Raw genomic sequence first — 18,316 nt, 5'->3', positions numbered from 1 at the left:
ACGCGTTCCAGTTGAAAACTGGACACCTGGCAACCCTACCCATCCTCCAGGACTTGCCCCATTCATCAATACAAAATTGACTCTGAAACCTACTGGCAAAAAGACAATATTATTTTATGGCTGATCATTTTAAAAGATTCAGCTAATCCAGTGTTGGATGAAGTAGCAGTTGTGGGTGAAAGAGCAAGGCTATATGCAGTGGCTCCCTAAAGTGCTGCCCAACTGTATATAACTTTCTGAGTCCACTCTGTGAAGGAACCCTGCCGAATGGTTGGAAAGAGGAAAGAAGAGAAAAAAATTCATGACTGCTTTTCTGCCCCCAAATCTAACCCCAACTGTTGTGGACACTAGACAGAAGATATAATATATAGGCCCTACACACATATCCTAAACAGTCATCATCTGGCATTCTTCAAAAAGAGCTTAACAATTCTTTCACAATCTCCTTTAAATCCTCGCTGGGATAGGATCTCCCCGAGATTTTTGGGTGTAGTTATATCTCATCCTCACCTTTCTTCAGCTTTACATATCTAGAAGTTTGGGATGGATCCTCTCTCTTTTCTCAACTGATCTACCCTCTTTTCACAATTAACCAAAACCCAATGGTGCCTGCTGACTTGATTGCCTCTCCTTGCAGCATTTCCTGTGCAACTATCCAACATTTCCAATCACTGCCCCAAAACTGCACAGCATGTCAAAATGTCCCCCTAGGATCCAGAGATTGTTCCGCTAGGTGAAAAGCAATATCATACCAAATGCAGAGCATTCTTGCATCACCCACCACCTGGAATTAGACGTGATGTGACCATTCTCTGTAAGAAGTATCTGCTGCCTTTGTCTAACAAGCTTTGCACTCAGAGAAATGTCTCTAAACTTGTTATAAATCACTCATTCAGTTTTCAATCTCATGTTTTTCCTGACCTTATTGCTGAACGGCTGTGGCCAAATTCAGATGCATGCTCAGCTCAGACACTTCCTGGTCTATTTGTACCAAATTACTCCTCCCATATCCAATTACTTGCAGTAGCTGCTCCATTTTAGCATTTTGAGCAGTTCTATGCAGAAGGCTTTGAATTATTAATATACTTGACAACTTCACATAACTTCTACACGATACATTATTTTTCTAGTTTTAGAAGACAGTTGGCTCCCTGTAAAGTAAAAAAAAAGTTGTTTTCAGGTCAAACTTTGCTCCAAGTTTAGGTTTAGCAAAATTGAGTTTTCACTGAAAAAAAGCTTTTACCTTTGATTTTAATCTCTTTGGGGCTGGGACTGTATCTGTACAGCACATAGATACCACTGAACAAGTAGTAATAAATAAGGTAAAGCCAATAAAAGTGTTCCCAGGATTGTTATTTAATTCCAGTGAGAACCAGTTTATTAAATAACTATTCCCCAGTAGTTTTTAAAACCCAAATAGTATAGTGCTATGATAAGGCACGAAAACTTGTGTGTTAAACTGACTAAACAAAAGTAAAACTGGTTAGCCTAATCTATTTTCATTATGTAAATGAAGAGCCATGTAAATAGTAAGCAACTTATATGGTGAAATGTTATATTTCCTTTTTAGTTTTCAGTTTTAATACTCAAGTGTGCTACTAACAGCTACTAAGAAAAATAGTTTAAACATCTATGATATAATCAGTGTCCCTTCAAAGAAATTACATTCATGGCCATGGTCTAAATCCACAAATTTCATTTGCTTTTATTTCAGATCCTTCTATAGTATATCACCCTCCCTTTACATTTTAAGCATCTGATAGTATTTTCTATCAAAAATTCACCAAGAAATACAAAAGCTTAACCTCCTGTACTAAGCAAACTCCACTAGAACTTTTCTCTACAAAAATAAAACTATCAAGGATCTCTCTGAGAAGATCTAAAACATCCCCGCCCCTTCACAGCTTAGGGTAACTTTTTAGAAATCTGAAAATGAAATCGGTTCCAAAGTAGTCCTCATTTTCTATTCTGCACATGAACGTTGGTTTGTCATGGTAGAGCTGCTCATGTGTGTTGTGGCTTTTTGAAAAAAACATAGCATATGAGAGCTTTTAAAAGTTAGTGTAGAAATATTAGGATCATCTGCATATTTATGAAGTAGATACAATTTTGGGCCTAGCCACTTGACATTGCCAGTTTAAAATTTGTCCCTAAACTTTACGCAAACACACAAGATCTGAAATTTGATGGTTAGAGGACAGAGAGATCATGAAGTGAACTAGATCACCTGAAATGCATTGCCTTAAAATAGAGGATTTATCCTCTGACACAAGTGAGAGGAGCCAGCATTCAAGTGGCTTGTGCAGAAATCCTCATACATGCTGAACTATATAAAATGTGACTAATAATTCAGCATGAACGCTTTCTTTAAAGTTAACTTTTTTGAAGTGTTTAGAGTAGCAGTTTTCAAACTGTGGGTCAAGACCACAAAGGGAATCACAACCCCATTTTTAATGGGGTTTCCAGGGCTGGCATTAGACTTACTGGGGCCTGGGGCTGACCCCAAAGCCTGAGGGCTTCAGCTGACCCCAAAGCCTGAGGGCTTCAGTCCTGGGTGGTGGGGCTCAGGTTACAGGCCCTGCACCTGGGGCCAAAGCCCGTGGGCTTTGTGTATCTCTCCTCCCCGCCCCCCCCCCCCCCCCGGTGGAGGGACTTGGGCAAGCTCAGGCTTTGGTCCCCACTCCTGGGGTTCTGTAGTAATTTTTGTTGTCAGAAGGGGGTCATGGTGCAATGAAGTTTGAGAACCTCTAGTTTAGTGAGGCAACAGTCCTTCATCCACTGACAGACAATGACTACAGCTTTCTACTGGTTAGTACTTTGTTTTCTCTAGCTTCTGTGCTCTGGATGAAAGCACTGAGTACAAATTTCAATGTTCAAAGTTGTCATTGTATTAGTATGACTATTTTTGTGATGTAGCTCATAATATAAAATATTTTAAAGTTATCAGTCTAACTTCACAACATGCATTAAAACAAGGGAATCACGGCAGCATCTTATACAAGCCATTTTGCGGTTTTCATCACGATCTACTTTGGGAGACCATGGAGAAACTGTAGAGACGGGCCAGAACATTACCTTCTTTGCTTTTTATTTATTTTACCGCATTTAGAATGGAGGGGTTAAATCCAATTACTATGCTTATTTCATCCAATATTCACACATGGGGCAATCAGGGCAAAGTGGGATATCACGCCCATTTTCATGCAGAGTGAACAACAAGGCTCCTATCTCAGATTACTTTTTTATGTATTTGTGAAGAAAATGCTAGTCAAAGACATTGTAACCATGCACAGAGTGATATTAAACAGTAACAAACAAAAATGAGCCCCTGTTCTATTACCTCATACAGAATGCTATTATTCGAGCTACATGGAACTTTGTTAGCACAGTGGGGAAACCATTGATTTTTAACCACCTAATCTATCTTCTGCGATACGCTAGAGTTGCAAAGTAAAGGATCTCTCCTGCGTCAGAGAAAAAGTTATTTCAAAATAATGGTCTGTTTTAAATGGAGGCAGCAGCTATAATGACTTAAGTTTAAACACACAAGACCTGTAATTTGCCCATAACTTTTCAAAGTTGTTTATTTCTCCATTCTGTAGTGGAGAGAGAGCGTTCACACACTACTGGTTTCCTTTGGATAAGTATTTTTTAGAACTTTTCAGCTTATAGCATCCTATTAATTCCAATCTAAATAACGAAGATGTCAATCACAGCTTTGCTATCACCAAGCTTGAAGATTGCAATTCCTGTAGGCTCAACAAATACATGAGTATCAAATCCTCTTGAACTTGTACTTTCCGACCTCTCGCTTCAAAACAGCTATTCCGCCTGCTCACACTACTCCTCTGAGTTGCGGCCCTCTCTTTATCCTGCCTGCCTCAAACCTCCATATCTGCAGAATGTGGTGGAGTGGAAATGATATTCTTTCATCGGTGATGACTCATCTCTTCAAACTGAGTGACTAGCCCATCACAAGCTTGCCTTAAAAACTTCCTTATATTTTTAGGTCAAGCGTGACAGTCTCCGTGAAACATTTTGACACTTACTGGATGCTACATAAAAATATTAACAAAAAATTATTAGAATGAAGTTCGGCTGTGGTTTTTCTCCCCCCTCCATCCAATCCCACATCTCAGCCTGTCTCAAATGTCCTCCTGGATGCGTCTTCATCAGCTTGAACTTTACATGAGATGGCTTCGTCCTGTTATGGCGGGAAGTTTACATGTTGTTTTCAAAACTGTTTGCATTTAACACAGCTAGAATCAATATGTACTTAATACAATCTTAACTATAGGTGGACCTGCCAGCTCAGACTATGATATCTTGCCCTAAAGACAACTTTCACCATGAGAATGTTTTTATATCCACAGTCTGATCTGTGACAAATTGCACCACATCATACTAACGGAAACAAGATGATGTTGTCAGATGCAGATATGAATACATGCATTTTCAGTTAAGTGTGGTAGTCTGTCCAGCTAGCAAGCAAAATGATTGTAGAAAATATGTAAGAGACAGAAAGGCCCAGCAGGAGGAAGAAAAGCATTACTGATTAGACAACTGCTAATCATCAACAATACAAGTATCTACGGCACATTCATTTACTGAAGAATTACTGATTAAAATATCTTAAGTTTTACAGTTAAAAAATTAAAAACCAAAACTGATCAGCAGAAACGCTATCAGAATGACTTATTTCATCAAAACTAGGTCTCAACTGCAGAAACTTCTTACAAACATGGATGTTTTCTTCCTGAAAATTGATCATTGTACATTAACATTCTTATGTATTATTATTATAACGACCCTCAATTGCACACGATCAATCTAAACAATGACAGACTGCATACAGGCCATTTCTTTTTTGCAATGATGATCCTTGATCAGTAATTATAAAGAAATTGAGGTTCTCCATAACTTGCAAAATCTTCTAACTATTTTCAGTTATAAAAGCTAGTTACAGCTGAACTCCAGTTATATATCCTAAGTTAAAGCCTACATCAATGGTATTTTAACCAAAGCCAGAAACTGATTAGCAAATCAGCAAACTGAGGTGACGGCATTAAAAAGAAACCTCTGTACCAGTAAGGTAACCAAATCAATTTCCAGCATCAGCAGCTTCAAGAATTTAATGACGTTTCAGCTACTTGAGCTGAAAATTCTGAAAAATAAAGTTGAAAATTATAATAAAATCCACTAGTCTCTGCCTGTCAGGCAGCAACAGATTTAAAGCACCCACTGCAAATACCTAAAGCCTTCATCTGGCCTAATTCTGTCCAGTTTAGGTTTCCAATTACTGCACTATTTCAAAAGCAAATCTTAATATACCTCATTGCAGAATACTATCTAAACTCACACAGAAGTAATCAGGCTCAACATGTTATATAGCTATAATATAAAGGTGGTCACCTGACTGTGTATATTTAGTCAGGTCCCAAGTCAAGTGACCCAAAAACCTGAAAAGGAAACAAGCTCAGTTCTTCATTTTCTCTCCCCACTCAATGCTTTGTTTAAACAGTATATGGCTTACAGAAGTGTACATGGTCTAGATGTTCACAAGTCCAGAGCACATACAAAACAAGCAGTGAGGAAGGAAAGCATCAAAATAGCAAAGGGCTTGTTAAAATTTCATTCGCACCTTGTCAGACTGCAGTCAGACCTACCTCCTGACACCATCACAAATGCAGTAAAAAGCTATGCTAATGCAACATTAAGATTGAGACGTGAACTTTATACTACTTAAGAAATTCAAAGGTTAAGCTTCCCATAGCAAAATTAACTCAAACACTGCATATATTTAGGTTTGTCAATTGCTGTTTCTGCTGTGTTGCTGTGGAAACTTTAAAGGCACAGGTCAGGATAAGTCACCTTGAAATAAGGGTCATCTAAGGGTAGTTTTTTCTCCAAGACAAAATATGCTTTGAGTCACAACTTAATTTAAATAGGATGTCATTAATATTCCTTTTTAAAAAAATATTAATTGGTTTGTTGTAAGAAATGAGGTCAAAATAATTGTAAGAAGTGATTAAAACTATGTAAGAACCCAGACTCCACTAGCAGATAGAGCCAAATTTGAATAAGAAAAATCACAGGGTAGTCTTGCTCAGTAGTGGGCTGACCAGGGAGACAGACCAATACTAAGTCACAGAAATCAAAGCCAGGACACACACAGTGTCATAGGGCCCAATGCTACAAACCCTTATGCATGTGAGTAACTTTGCTCAGGTGAGAAGCCCAGGTGATTTCAGGATCATAAGAATAAGGGACACATTATTAAAAGTAAAAAGCAAAGGAGTTAAATTGTTTAGTCTCTAAGGTGCCACCAGTACTCCTTTTCTTTTTGTGAATACAGACTAACACGGCTGCTACTCTGAAACCAATTATTAAAAGTGAAATAATTATATTAATAGTGTTTACTTTTCACTATGCTATTTACTTTCACTATTCAAGTTGAGTGATGAAGAAGAGAGACTAGTCAATTTCCCCTTCAGCTTCTCATATAGTACCACAATACTGCTCAGAGATTATTTCTGTTTGCTGTGGTGTTGTAACCATGTTGGTGCCCGGATATATAAGATATTACCTTACCTATTACCTGTCTCTCCTATTTCTTTTGGTATTTTAAAAGTAATGGAAACATTTCTACTGGTCTTTGATTTTACTCCCAGGTGAGATCTAATATTTATTTCTTGAATTCCATTTTCTTTAAGAAAAAAAAAAAATCTGCTGCTATATCAGCAAAGTACCCAACACTAAAGTCAAAGTGTTGCCCAGAGAAAGGAAGAAGAGCGTCCTTCCTCCAGGCCCCAGGCCATTTTTAGTAGAACCACCAGTTACCTGGTCATTAGGGAAGGAATTACTAAATTACTTGTGGGTGTAGTACACAGGTTGAAAATTTAAAAAAAAGAAACAGCTACTCAACCAATAGAAGCTACTTGCCAGAGAAACAAATGAATTGTTTAGCAAGCATTAAATGGCACACTTCCTACATCTAATATCCATCTAAATAAACAGAGGTGCATGCTATCAGAAAACGTAAGAGAAAAATTACAAGCATTAAAAATATTCCATCTTCCTACCACAGGCAGTTATGAGGTTTGGAAAGTTATTTTGCAAACTAAAAAGGAATCAACCTTCATCAAATTAACTGAATTATTTCTAAGGCAATTTCATTTATTTTGTACATCAGTATTAAATGCAGAGCCCCACTATTCAGCAAAAATACTGGAAGATTTCAAATGTGATTATAAATTGCTTTCTACACAACGTTCAAAAATGACAAGTTAGCATATAGGGAGACTACTAAGCATATTTTGATCCATCGTAAGTGCCCTGCATTAATTATACCAAAACCAACTACTCATTCCATGTTTGAGAAAGATTTCAGGAACCCCAAGCAATGAGCAGTTTTTCAGTCTTCTAAACTTTAAGGAGACTGAATAAGTGTCAAGACTTTTCCAGCACCAGATTTTCCTATACAAAATTTGAACAACAAAGATTGACACAGGATCCTCAACACTGATATTGGAGCAAACTTTTTATAGGAGGGGCTCAAAAAGGCTCTTGCTCTTTCAAGGTAGCATGGACTCAAGATCAATTCTAAAAAGGAAACCATTGGATGTAAAACTGATGAATACTCTATCAAAGCTGTACCAAACTAAAATCAGAAAATTCTTTTCTGGTACCAATCATTGTTAAAATACTATCGATAGAGCTAAAAACCAAAAGTCATTAATATATCAACAAGTGTGTTAACACACACTGAGTCCAGCTTTAGAAACTGTATTCTCCAATAGCCAGCCAGCACTGAGTGGGATAAGGGGGGGAATTATTATTATTATTTTTTTTTAATTACTTAGCATCCCAGATGTAAAGATTGGATGAAGTTCTCTAGGATGGGCCAAATCTGTACTAAGATCTTCTGTGTTAAAAAGAAAAACAAAAAAAAACCCAAAAACTGTTCTCCTAAAAACCCAGTGAACTAATTTTGTCATTGCTATATTTTAACACTTCCTTCATTCTTGATGCACACTAAAAAGTAATGCCAGCACATTTATAAAATAAGAAGTATTACTTTGTCTAACATTAAAATCAACACCTGCTCCTGCAAGCTGTTATCAGCAATATCAGGCCTAAGCTCCTTTCTCAAGCTAAAAATGTGTTTCAATGACCTGCAATTGATTTTTGTTAAGTAAAAAACAACACCACCACCACTTTCAAAGACATATAATTGATTCTCCAACAAGCTAGACTGCATGATATTGATGACATCTTGCACCAAAATAGTATCTAATCAACAGCTAGGATAACCATACAATTTCAAATACTGTGGGATTCCTCTGTAAGTGAGACAGCTTTGCATACTTTAAAAATACATATGTAACTTACTCTGAGACATCTTTCACAAACAACATATAATTAGAGATCAAAACACTGCCGTCATGGTGACAAGGCCAATCTCTGTAATATGTGCATATTGTGAAAGCAGACCTTGTTTTAGTGTTTAAGCCAATGAGACAGGACTTTGGATTCTCTATGATAAAGAGCTATTCTGTATTTTCCTAACTGCTCTCACTCTAGTACTGCTTATTTCTTTTTTTTTTTAAAAAAGATACTTCGAACTGATATAGCAATTTTCATTCAGGGATCTCAAAGTGCTTTACAAACATTAGTGGCATGATAGATAAACACACTCATTTTAAAGGGACGAAACCAAGGCACAGACGTTAAGCAGCTCATCCAAGGTCACAGACTATGTCTGTTTAAAAGCTGGGAATGGAATTCAGTTCCATCAGTTTCTTACTAAAGGTTTCAGAGTAACAGCCGTGTTAGTCTGTATTCGCAAAAAGAAAAGGAGGACTTGTGGCACCTTAGAGACTAACATATTTATTTGAGCATAAGCTTTCGTGAGCTACATCGGATTTCGTGAGCTATAGCTCACAAAAGCTTATGCTCAAATAAATTGGTTAGTCGCTAAGGTGCCACAAGTACTCCTTTTCTTTCTTACTAAAGTCATCAAACAATGCTCCCTGCCCTTTTTATCAGTTTGCCTGGTTGCTTTTTAAAACTGCTTTAGAAAAAACAGTATGCACGCATGAACACGTGTACAATTTATTCTCTACAGAAAAGTCTGCATAGAACAAGTGTTTATCATCCTTATTTATTTATTTAGAGCCATTCAAATTGGGCAAAATACATTTTTTGTAAAAACAAGATAACATTTGTAACATTGTAAAAATAACATTTTTTATAAAACCTATGTCCAACAGAAATGTTTTCAAAATTATTTAAATGCCAATAAAAACAGTCTTTTTAAAACAAATAAATATTTCCCTGAAGTGGTTACAATCCAAACACTACAGCACTGAACTTGAAACCTAACTGCCTGCATTCATCTTCAGTGTTCAAGTTGAGAATGCAAGAAGTGAGCATGATAAATAGCGAAAAGTGAACAGGATGCTTACGATTCTGTTTTAACCACCTAAGGCAGTGGGGTTCCCAAACTGTGGGCTGTCAGAACCCCAGGAGCCCAGGGAATACTTGCTGGAACTAAAAAATAATTAAATACTTTTCTAACATACTCTTCCATGTTCACAGGTGCTGTAGTTGCCACAGGGATGTTATTCAATTGCCAGTGAGAAAAGCGATGGTGGTACACACAATTGTGAATGGAAGAGGAAGCATCTGAGTCAAGCTCTCCATTATGATAGCATTCCCTGCTACGAACATTTGAAAACTCTTCATTTAAGGCACAATTTGTAACACAGCTAAAGAACTGTTTACAATATATGGGACTAATCCTACATTTCCTGTGTACCTATGATTCCCAATGACTTCAATGAATGCAGGATCTGGCCATATGATTTTTTTAATATGATGGTATCTCTTTAAAATCTGAAGTAGCAGTTGGCTGTTTTTGCATGAGTCTACAGACACTATGCAAGTTCTACTGGATATCACTGTCAGCTCTGGCACCTAGACAAACCTGTACCTGAAATCATAAGGTGCTAGTCATCCACACAGAGGCTTCATTTTCAGAATCATTTTGCATTTGTCACTGGCAATGTCTCCAGCTACATTTGCCCACATATTCTCTCAGGCCCCTGCAGGTCATTTTGTTTTGTAAATAACAGATCAGGAAATACTCAGACCTGGACCTTTTAGAATGTTTCGCATCTGGAGAAGCCAACTGTAACCCCACAATCACACGTCCCATTTACAATTTCTTCTAAAAATTGTAAGAGCGCTCTTTTTCAGTAACCCCTGTCCAACCTGTATTGACAGGAAAAAAAATATCCTCTTAGTCATTTGAGTAAGACAAGTGGGAGGGGTGCCATTTTCTCTTTAAAAAAAAAAAAGAGAGAGAAAGAAAAGGGCGGGGGGAGGGGCAACAAATCAGACGAGTTCACTTGTCCCCAGATTATCTGAACACATGGCTTCCTTCTGAGGCCCAAAAGAGGATCTCATCACACGATCACAATCAACATTATAGAATATATACATATACACATATACATATATTCACTGCATGCCATTCTCCTAAGACATCTGCAGGATATGTACACCAGTGTACTTATTTTACAGTTAACTAATCCATCTTCAAAAAATGTTAATTTGAGAGGAGAGGAGACAATCATTCCTCAGCTTCAGGCTCAGATTATAAACAGAAAAAAGGATCCATCTCTGATATATGCACTTATGTGCTGCCAAAAGAGACTTGCATTTATTTATAGATAAAGTAATCTAATTTCGAAGCCATTCTCAAATCTGAGAGAAATTTCCATGCCAAGTCAATCAAAATATTCAAATCAAAACCAAGCTCCTCAATGAAAATATGTAACCAACTCATTTCATGACACTAGCGGAACCTGTGTGTTCTATGGCCAACTCCTTCCTTAGTCAAAAGGATGACATGACTCTGAAGGCAAAATTAGCTTTTAAGCCTCCACTTTTCATTACTTGAAGGATGTAGTATTAGAATCCTTTGAGCTCCATGTTCAGAACAGTTTTTATAAACATTTGTGAGAGTTTGGTGTCAGCGTGAAGACAAACTGAAATATCCCTTTTAATTATGAAAGTTATGCTTCCTTAAAACTGAGATGTACATTGACAACCCTTTGTCTCATGGACTATGTTCATTATAAGATGTTACAATAGTTTAAAATGAACTGAAAAATACCTCCAATTAAGTCAATTGACTCAATATGTAAAGCGTGACATATCTACAGCACTAAACCAGTGTCAGGTTCTTGAGTGACACATATTATACAGTAATATAGTCTATGTTATTAAACAGTATAAAACCAAAGAAACATTTTGTAGTTCTCACTATGGAGCAAATGTTAGCATTATTCAAGTCACAATACTTTCAGCTTACCACAGTTTGAAAAAATACCAGACACATACCATTCAGAAGCTAATAAGAAAGACCGTAGGTGGTCTAGGACAAAATGACTCTAGTGCTCCCAAACTGCTCCAAGCTTCACCAACTAGTAGAGTGAAAATGACTTGCTCCTTGTCAGTTTACATTCAGAAGGTTATCTTTGCAACAATTTTTTCTATATGAAAGCTTGTATTATGGAGAAATTCATGGTTTAGGTGACTAGATTTTTCACCCCCTGGCTTAACTGGAGAGATGAACAGATCTCTAGTTCAGCAAGCATACCAATGGGTTTTCTTAAACCAGATATTTTCATATGCCATCTGGTTTTTGTTCATTTTTTAGAACAGCAAATTCAATCTTTTTGCTTTGTCTACTCTCATTTTTGTTTCTCCAATTTTGAACTCATTGGTCCAAATGAAGAAGTTATTTCCTATATCCACAGAGAAGAGATTTCTGTAGAGAAAGCTGGTTTACTACTTCAACAAAATATGGCTCTATGTGATAGGCCAGCAATTTCCATTTCAATGGTTCAACTTCAGCAACAAACGTACTTTTGAAATAGTTTAGCTCCAGTCCTGAAATTGATACCTTGTGGCAAGAATTCCACAGGTTGTGTGCTGTATTCAAAAGTATCTACTTTTATCAATTTTAAATTTACTATCTTTCAATTTAAGTGGATGTCCCTTGCATCTGACTTACTTGCTCTATATTAGTCATTATTTTATATAAACTCTAGTTCAAAGGGAGAACATGATAAAAGAATCCCAGACTGTTTCATTTTCCCCCCATATTGAAAAATTCCCATGTCTCTGATCATCTTCAATATCCTCTATGATGAAAACTGATGCAAAGAATTTTAGTTTCTCTAAAGTGTCTTTATCATCCTTAATTACTCTCTTTACTTGCTGGTAGTCCAGTGGATCAACCCATTCTCTTACAGGCTTCCTCCATTTCAATATAATACCTAATTACAAAGCCATTAAGCTGGTGCAAGACAGAAAGTGGTGGAAAGACTTAATTCAGCACCATCATTGCTGCTGAGCAAATGGACGGAAATCAAAGAACAGAAGAGAATATCTAGCTTACAGCAACTGTTGTAAAGCCTTATTTATAAAGTACTTTGAAACACTCGTGTGAAGATACTAAGAGATCAGTGTTAATGAATTAATACCTAGTAAGCCAGAAATATTACATTCAAGTATTTGTCACACAGATACACACACACTCACAAAATCAGATCCTAACCACTAACTCAAGACATGTTAATTACTCAGTTTAAGCCTTGTAAAGTGCCCCCTGATAGGTAGGTACCCCATAAACCTTTGTAATAAAATAATTTTTAAAGAAAGGAGACAGCTTATGTTTTGGCTCTCCTATTGGAAAATGAGTTTTCACTTAAGTAAAAAAAAAATCAACAGTGATTAAAGGCAGTGATTTTTAAGCTTTTTTATGTTTTACTATGGATTTAAATCAATTCACCCTATTTAGTGTGAGGAAATAACAGTTTTGGTTAGAGCTAGACCTAAAGTAGGCTTCCTTACCACAGCTATGTCAATGCTCCTCAATTCTGATCCACAGCATCACCATCAACCCACAGTTACTCCAATGCACCTCAACTTCGACCTACAGTATTCACTGCCATTCTAGACCAGTCTTCACTGAAGACTCCAGTCAACACAAATTGTAACAAGCTGTATGGTAGTTCTGATGTGAACTAGAACAAATCAACAATTCATTCTCTAATGGCTTGCTCCAGAACTTGAGGTTCCAGATAGGAAAGGCACCACTAATCCATTGCACCACCTTCGTCGCAGTGGAAAAGCATTTTCACAGAAACGTGTATATTTCTACTACTGTCTATTCAAGCCTGGTTTAGGTGGCAATGATGTGGTGTTCCGGTACAAAACAAAGTGAAGCTTACAAAGGCACCTTTAGTTAGGTAAGAATGGGGACAGGTGTGGACTCCGGAAATTAGGAAGTGATTTTTAAAAAGATCACCCAGGGTCCTTGGAGAGGAAAAAAAAAAAGCTTCAATCTCCAAGTTAACCAGTGCCCAGAGAGAGCTTTGTGAAAATCAAAGGACTTTCTTTATTTAAAAAAAAAGAAACAACTTATTTGATTAGAAAAAAGGAATGCTTCAGTGATCCATAGTCAGAAATTAATCATGTAACTGAAATTTATATTCTGTTGATCAACTGCTTCATACTATATTAGACAATCACAAAAGGGCCAGGTTAATGTGACAGCAGCATGGTAATGTACTAACAACTAGAAAATTCAAATTCAGAAGTAAGCTCTGGATTGTCCCAGGACACTAGAAAGCTTGGGGCTGAATGTGTCATCATGTATAGGATGGAGACAGTGTCAGTGAGAGGCAGGATAAGTGGTAACATCCTACCAAACCCCTGCTGGCCTGTTCTCAAAGCAGTATTGCCATCAGCTTTGGCAGAGTACAGTACCTTATAAGTTGCCAGAAATAAGATGGGAATCAAACTAATCATACTGTGTTTTTAATCAACTTCCTGCTAGCAGCCACCATTTTGAGAATGGAATTCATTTGTTTTATGTTTATTAACATATTTCCTTCTTTTCTGGTTCTAAGGCATTGCCTACAATGTTGGTATGGGCTTTAAAGGAAATAAAAATATTCACTAGAGCACAAATAAAGTTGTCAAGTTATTTCTTTGACGTCTCCCTTCCCCACAATCAACTCCTATAAGTCCAACTGGTATTTCAGCTTGTAATATTAACCCATGCATATGACTGCTTACTTACAAAGGTCCCAGTTCTGCAATGAGCTCTGCACAAATGGATTCCTGTCCTTGTGTAGAGAAAGCCCTTCCAAAATCAATTGGAATCTGCCCACAGGATATCCATAACAGGATTGGGTCCTAAATTTGAGCAAAACAGCTCTAGGTACCAAGAAAGATGGCTTGATTGGAGTACGTATGGCATAAGATATATGTTTGTGAAATCTGCAGCTCTAAAAGAAAACCACCAATGCAACCTGCAGTCTGTGATTCCAAAAAGAAACTGAAAGAACGTAAATCCAGTACAACTGAAACCCCAAATGTATGTTGCAATGCTCACACTGCCTGAAACTCAACAAAGCTTATGACATGCTATAATAATGGAAGGAAAGAATAGTGAAAGTATTTCGAAGATATTGGAAGCATAAATTCTTTTGTAAATGAAGTTCTAAATGATTATTATAGACTAGGTTTGCAGATTTAGGCTGTCTGTTTGGATACCTGAAATGATTCATTAAAATGTAATGTTCAACCCAATGCTCCACTTGACCTAAGGATTTAAAGGGATTGTTCCTTTTTTTTTTTTTTTTTTAAATGATGCATAAAGAATAATTGAAAGGTATTTTTTGTTTTTCCCCCTTAGAAAAAAGGAATGTCAAGGTCTTGCTAGAAGGCCTCTGGGAGCTTTCAGGGCTTGTTATTGTGAGCTTTAACTTCAATTATACATGTTAATCTTTGTTAATCATTGACCTTAAATAGATGTTTAAAGAAAGTTTTACATATAGTCTGACAAAAAATCCCTTCCCCTCTCAGTTGTTCAGTTTGCAGTCTCTTGTATCATCACCATTTTACTAGTTTTCTAGTAAACGTCCAGTAAACACAGAGTCTTCCAGCCTAAACAGAACCTAAATTTCTAATATAAAAACAAGCAAAAGTTTTTTAAACTTTTCAGACTTTTATGCATCAGAAATCAGCAACAAAATATGGAATCCTCCCTCCTCCTCACCCCGCCCCCCCCCCCCGCCCCTTGTACATCACTTTTTAAAATGTGTGTTTCCTGAACTCCTGACATTGTAGTTCACCTAAAGACAGATTTGAGTGTTAGGATCAACAGCAAGTATTTTTACATGAAAGGCCTACCGTATTTGTAATGCTCCTTTTCACACATTTTTCTTACCATGCCAAATGTTTGTGGATTACTGTAGAGAATATTCACTTTAGGCAAAAGCTAGTACTAAACATTACACAGAACTTTTATGTTTTACCACATGAAAATAATTACAACCTTTTCAAATTTAGCCAAGACCAACTTCCTGGAGTCCAGACTAGCCCATTGGCTTAGCATACATTGTTCTACCACAAGTGTGATTCAGGATCAAGGGCAGCCTTGAGAGAAATCTTGATCATTAGACTAGTGGGGAACACTGAACAGCCAAAGGATTCTGAGAGAAGAGTGAGATGTGCACCACTTACTGCCTGTCCACTAGTACAAGGATCAAGATTCCTCCCAAGGCTGGTGATAAGCTGCATTTCCACTAGGAGGACTTGCCAGCATAGCTACAGCAGTACAGCTCTACCAGCAAAACATTTCTAGTGTAAACAAGGACAAAGAAAACGAGGACAAGTGTGTCTTCAGAGATCAGAACTACACATGTACACAAGCCAACCACTCTACAGGACGCTTAACAATGTCAGCCTCTGATAACTCAATGAGGAAAAGTCTGAGCCTCTGATAAAACAATCTTTCTCTTTTCTTTTCTCTTCCTTCTGATAAAGTATATTTGTGTTCTGGAAAGGTGCCAGATTGACAGAACGAGAAACTGAAGCCCTGTTTATCAACACAACAGGTAGAGAAGGGGAACTTTTCCATACCGTTCCACTGCCAAAGTATTTCAACCCTACCTTGGAGGAATAACTGCTGGAACGACATCCCTTCAAAAGGGGGGAAATTAGTCCCAATTGTGATGGGTGTTTGTGTGATGGGGAGAAATATCCATCAATATATAGGCAGCATCTTTAAAGGGCCATTTTCTTCATAGCTTCATTGCACCATTTGAGGCACCAGATTTTTTTCATGACAATACACTGATGTCACAAACACAGGACACTGAACTCAATACAAAGTTCAGCATGAAAAGAGCTGTGAGCTGAAGTTTTCATAACTCCTTCAGTGCCTTTGTACTTCATCACTGATCACAGAAGCCAGCACATCATAATGGAAATAGTAGCAACTCTTTTTCAGTCATGTTATAGAAAACATGAGGCATGAATACAGGGGCCTAGTAAATCAAAAATAAAGTAACAATTTACTGTATATTTACAATATGCCTTGTAGATTCACTCCCAATGGAATCATCATATTTGTCAAAGTTCAGACTTGTATCATAACTCACAAATGGGATTTAATTTAGAATTCTGCCATTCCAATAAAATCATCAAATGTAGCCTATTGAATAGTGACCGTTCTAAATCACTCTTAATATGCGTCCCTCCGCTCCTCCAAAGTACCTTAAATTGTATTATATAAATCCCAAGAAGGTACAGTCATAGACAGGTATAAGTCTCAGGTGGACTCCCACAATTCTACCATTTACATATCCTTTGAACACTCCATAAATAAGAACTTTAGGGACCTACATTTTCACCACACATATTAAAGACACTTTTTGTTCATGTCTCAGCCAGCACATTCCATATGCCACAATATATCTGCTAAAAACCAATAATGGAAACATCATTACCAGGCATGGCCCAGAAAGTGAAAGAAGAATCAAATGGGCAGTTATGTTTTTTTCCTCCAGCACAGAGGAATGACTTTTCCCCCTAAAAAACAGGATTAGCCAGCAGATGACATGGACCATCCCTAGCATGAGGCCTGCTGGGAAGGTTTTATAAAGTGGCAACAGGACACCTTCTGTACTACTAATCATATATACATGGCTGTATATGGCTCTTTACAGACCTAAAGCAGGACAGACTGAAAGGGGACCTAAGTTACATGCTAGTCATATCTATGAAAGACCAAAATTCTTGAAAGAATTCAAGAAAGTTGCCTGCCTGGCACTTTGCTGATGTCACAATTATTCCACCTGGGGGCTCAGAAACAAGGTGTGTTAGTATCAACTAAATAGAACATCTGGAGGGATGGGCAGAGAGAGACATTGAAGCTGCTCCCTTCAGGAAATTCTCTACAATTTCTAAAGGCCATGGAGGAGCCCAGACAAAGGTGTCAAAGCTGGGGGGGAGGGGGAGTGGGGAGGTGGTAACACATGGGGATGACTAAATAATAATAATGTGATGACTAATACAAGCCACAGACACACACAGATGGGGACCCCACTACAGAGAGCTATTCAATGCCTTGAAACGAGAATACAGATGGGATATTTTGGGATGATTTAACGACTGTCGCCACCCCTACTAAGCCACTTGTACTTGTAAATCAGGAGCCAGCCACCCCCTCTGTGATGCAGCAAATACAGTCACATGCCTGGGGGAGGGGCCCCTCTGACAGGGGAAGCACCCCCGCACAGCAAGGGCCACACGCTCCTGCCCTGAAGCAATCCAGACTAGGGTGGGGAAGGGGGGTGGTGCAGCCTTCGTGACAGGCCCGAGAGGAGCCCAGTAATCCCAGCCCCAACCCGGCTCTGCCGTCCCTGGCCTTAGCCACCAGGCCCGGCTCTGGTCCTGCCCAGCCCCACGGTGTAGCCCAGACCCCGGCCCGGCCTCCTCCCCCGGGCCTCACCCCGCCCGCTCGGCCCCCTCCCCGGGCCGCACTCACCCCCAGAAGCCGCAGGGGCACCGGGGCGGCAGGCTGGGCGCCTTGCTGCGCTCGCTGCCGGCGTCTCCCATGGCAGGTCCGAGTCTCCGGCGGGGCCGGGGCGGGGGGTCGCTAGGAGCGGAGGGTCCGGGGCTCGGAGCCGGGATTCCAGGCCGGTCAGCTGGAGCCGGGCGCTACCACTGCGGCGGTAGCGGAGGGGACGGAACGGGAGCAGCAGCCGCGCCCGGCGAGGCCTGGGGGGACACTGAGCTCCGGGCGGCGCCCCTCCCTCTCAGCGGCGGCTGTGACGAACCTACTCTCGCCGCGGGCCGCGCGCACCCCCTGACCCAACAATACCCCCAGCTCCTCCCCCCGTAGTGCGCGGGATGGTATCGCCCAGCCGCTGGCTCAGGTGGGAGT

The 18,316-nt window shown here is 38.9% G+C and overlaps 1 protein-coding gene across 3 annotated transcripts in view; it reads right to left on the bottom strand.

Moving 5' to 3' along the window:
• Positions 1-18,087, bottom strand: part of ZFAND3 (zinc finger AN1-type containing 3) — a 243,365-nt gene extending 225,278 nt beyond the window's left edge. For all 3 annotated transcript variants that reach the window (XR_012158193.1, XM_073338549.1, XM_073338547.1), the window contains exon 1: positions 17,918-18,087. Coding sequence is in view for 2 of the 3 variants with exons in the window: in XM_073338549.1 (XP_073194650.1) it covers positions 17,918-17,988 (71 nt within the window). In the remaining variant the exon portion in view is untranslated. The remainder of the gene's footprint in view (positions 1-17,917) is intronic.
• Positions 18,088-18,316: the final 229 nt, after the last annotated feature.

Source organism: Lepidochelys kempii, chromosome 3 (assembly GCF_965140265.1).
Source record: "Lepidochelys kempii isolate rLepKem1 chromosome 3, rLepKem1.hap2, whole genome shotgun sequence".
NCBI lineage: Eukaryota > Metazoa > Chordata > Testudines > Cheloniidae > Lepidochelys > Lepidochelys kempii.
Note: the sequence above shows the minus strand (reverse complement) of the source record. Positions and strands in the feature narration are given on the sequence as shown.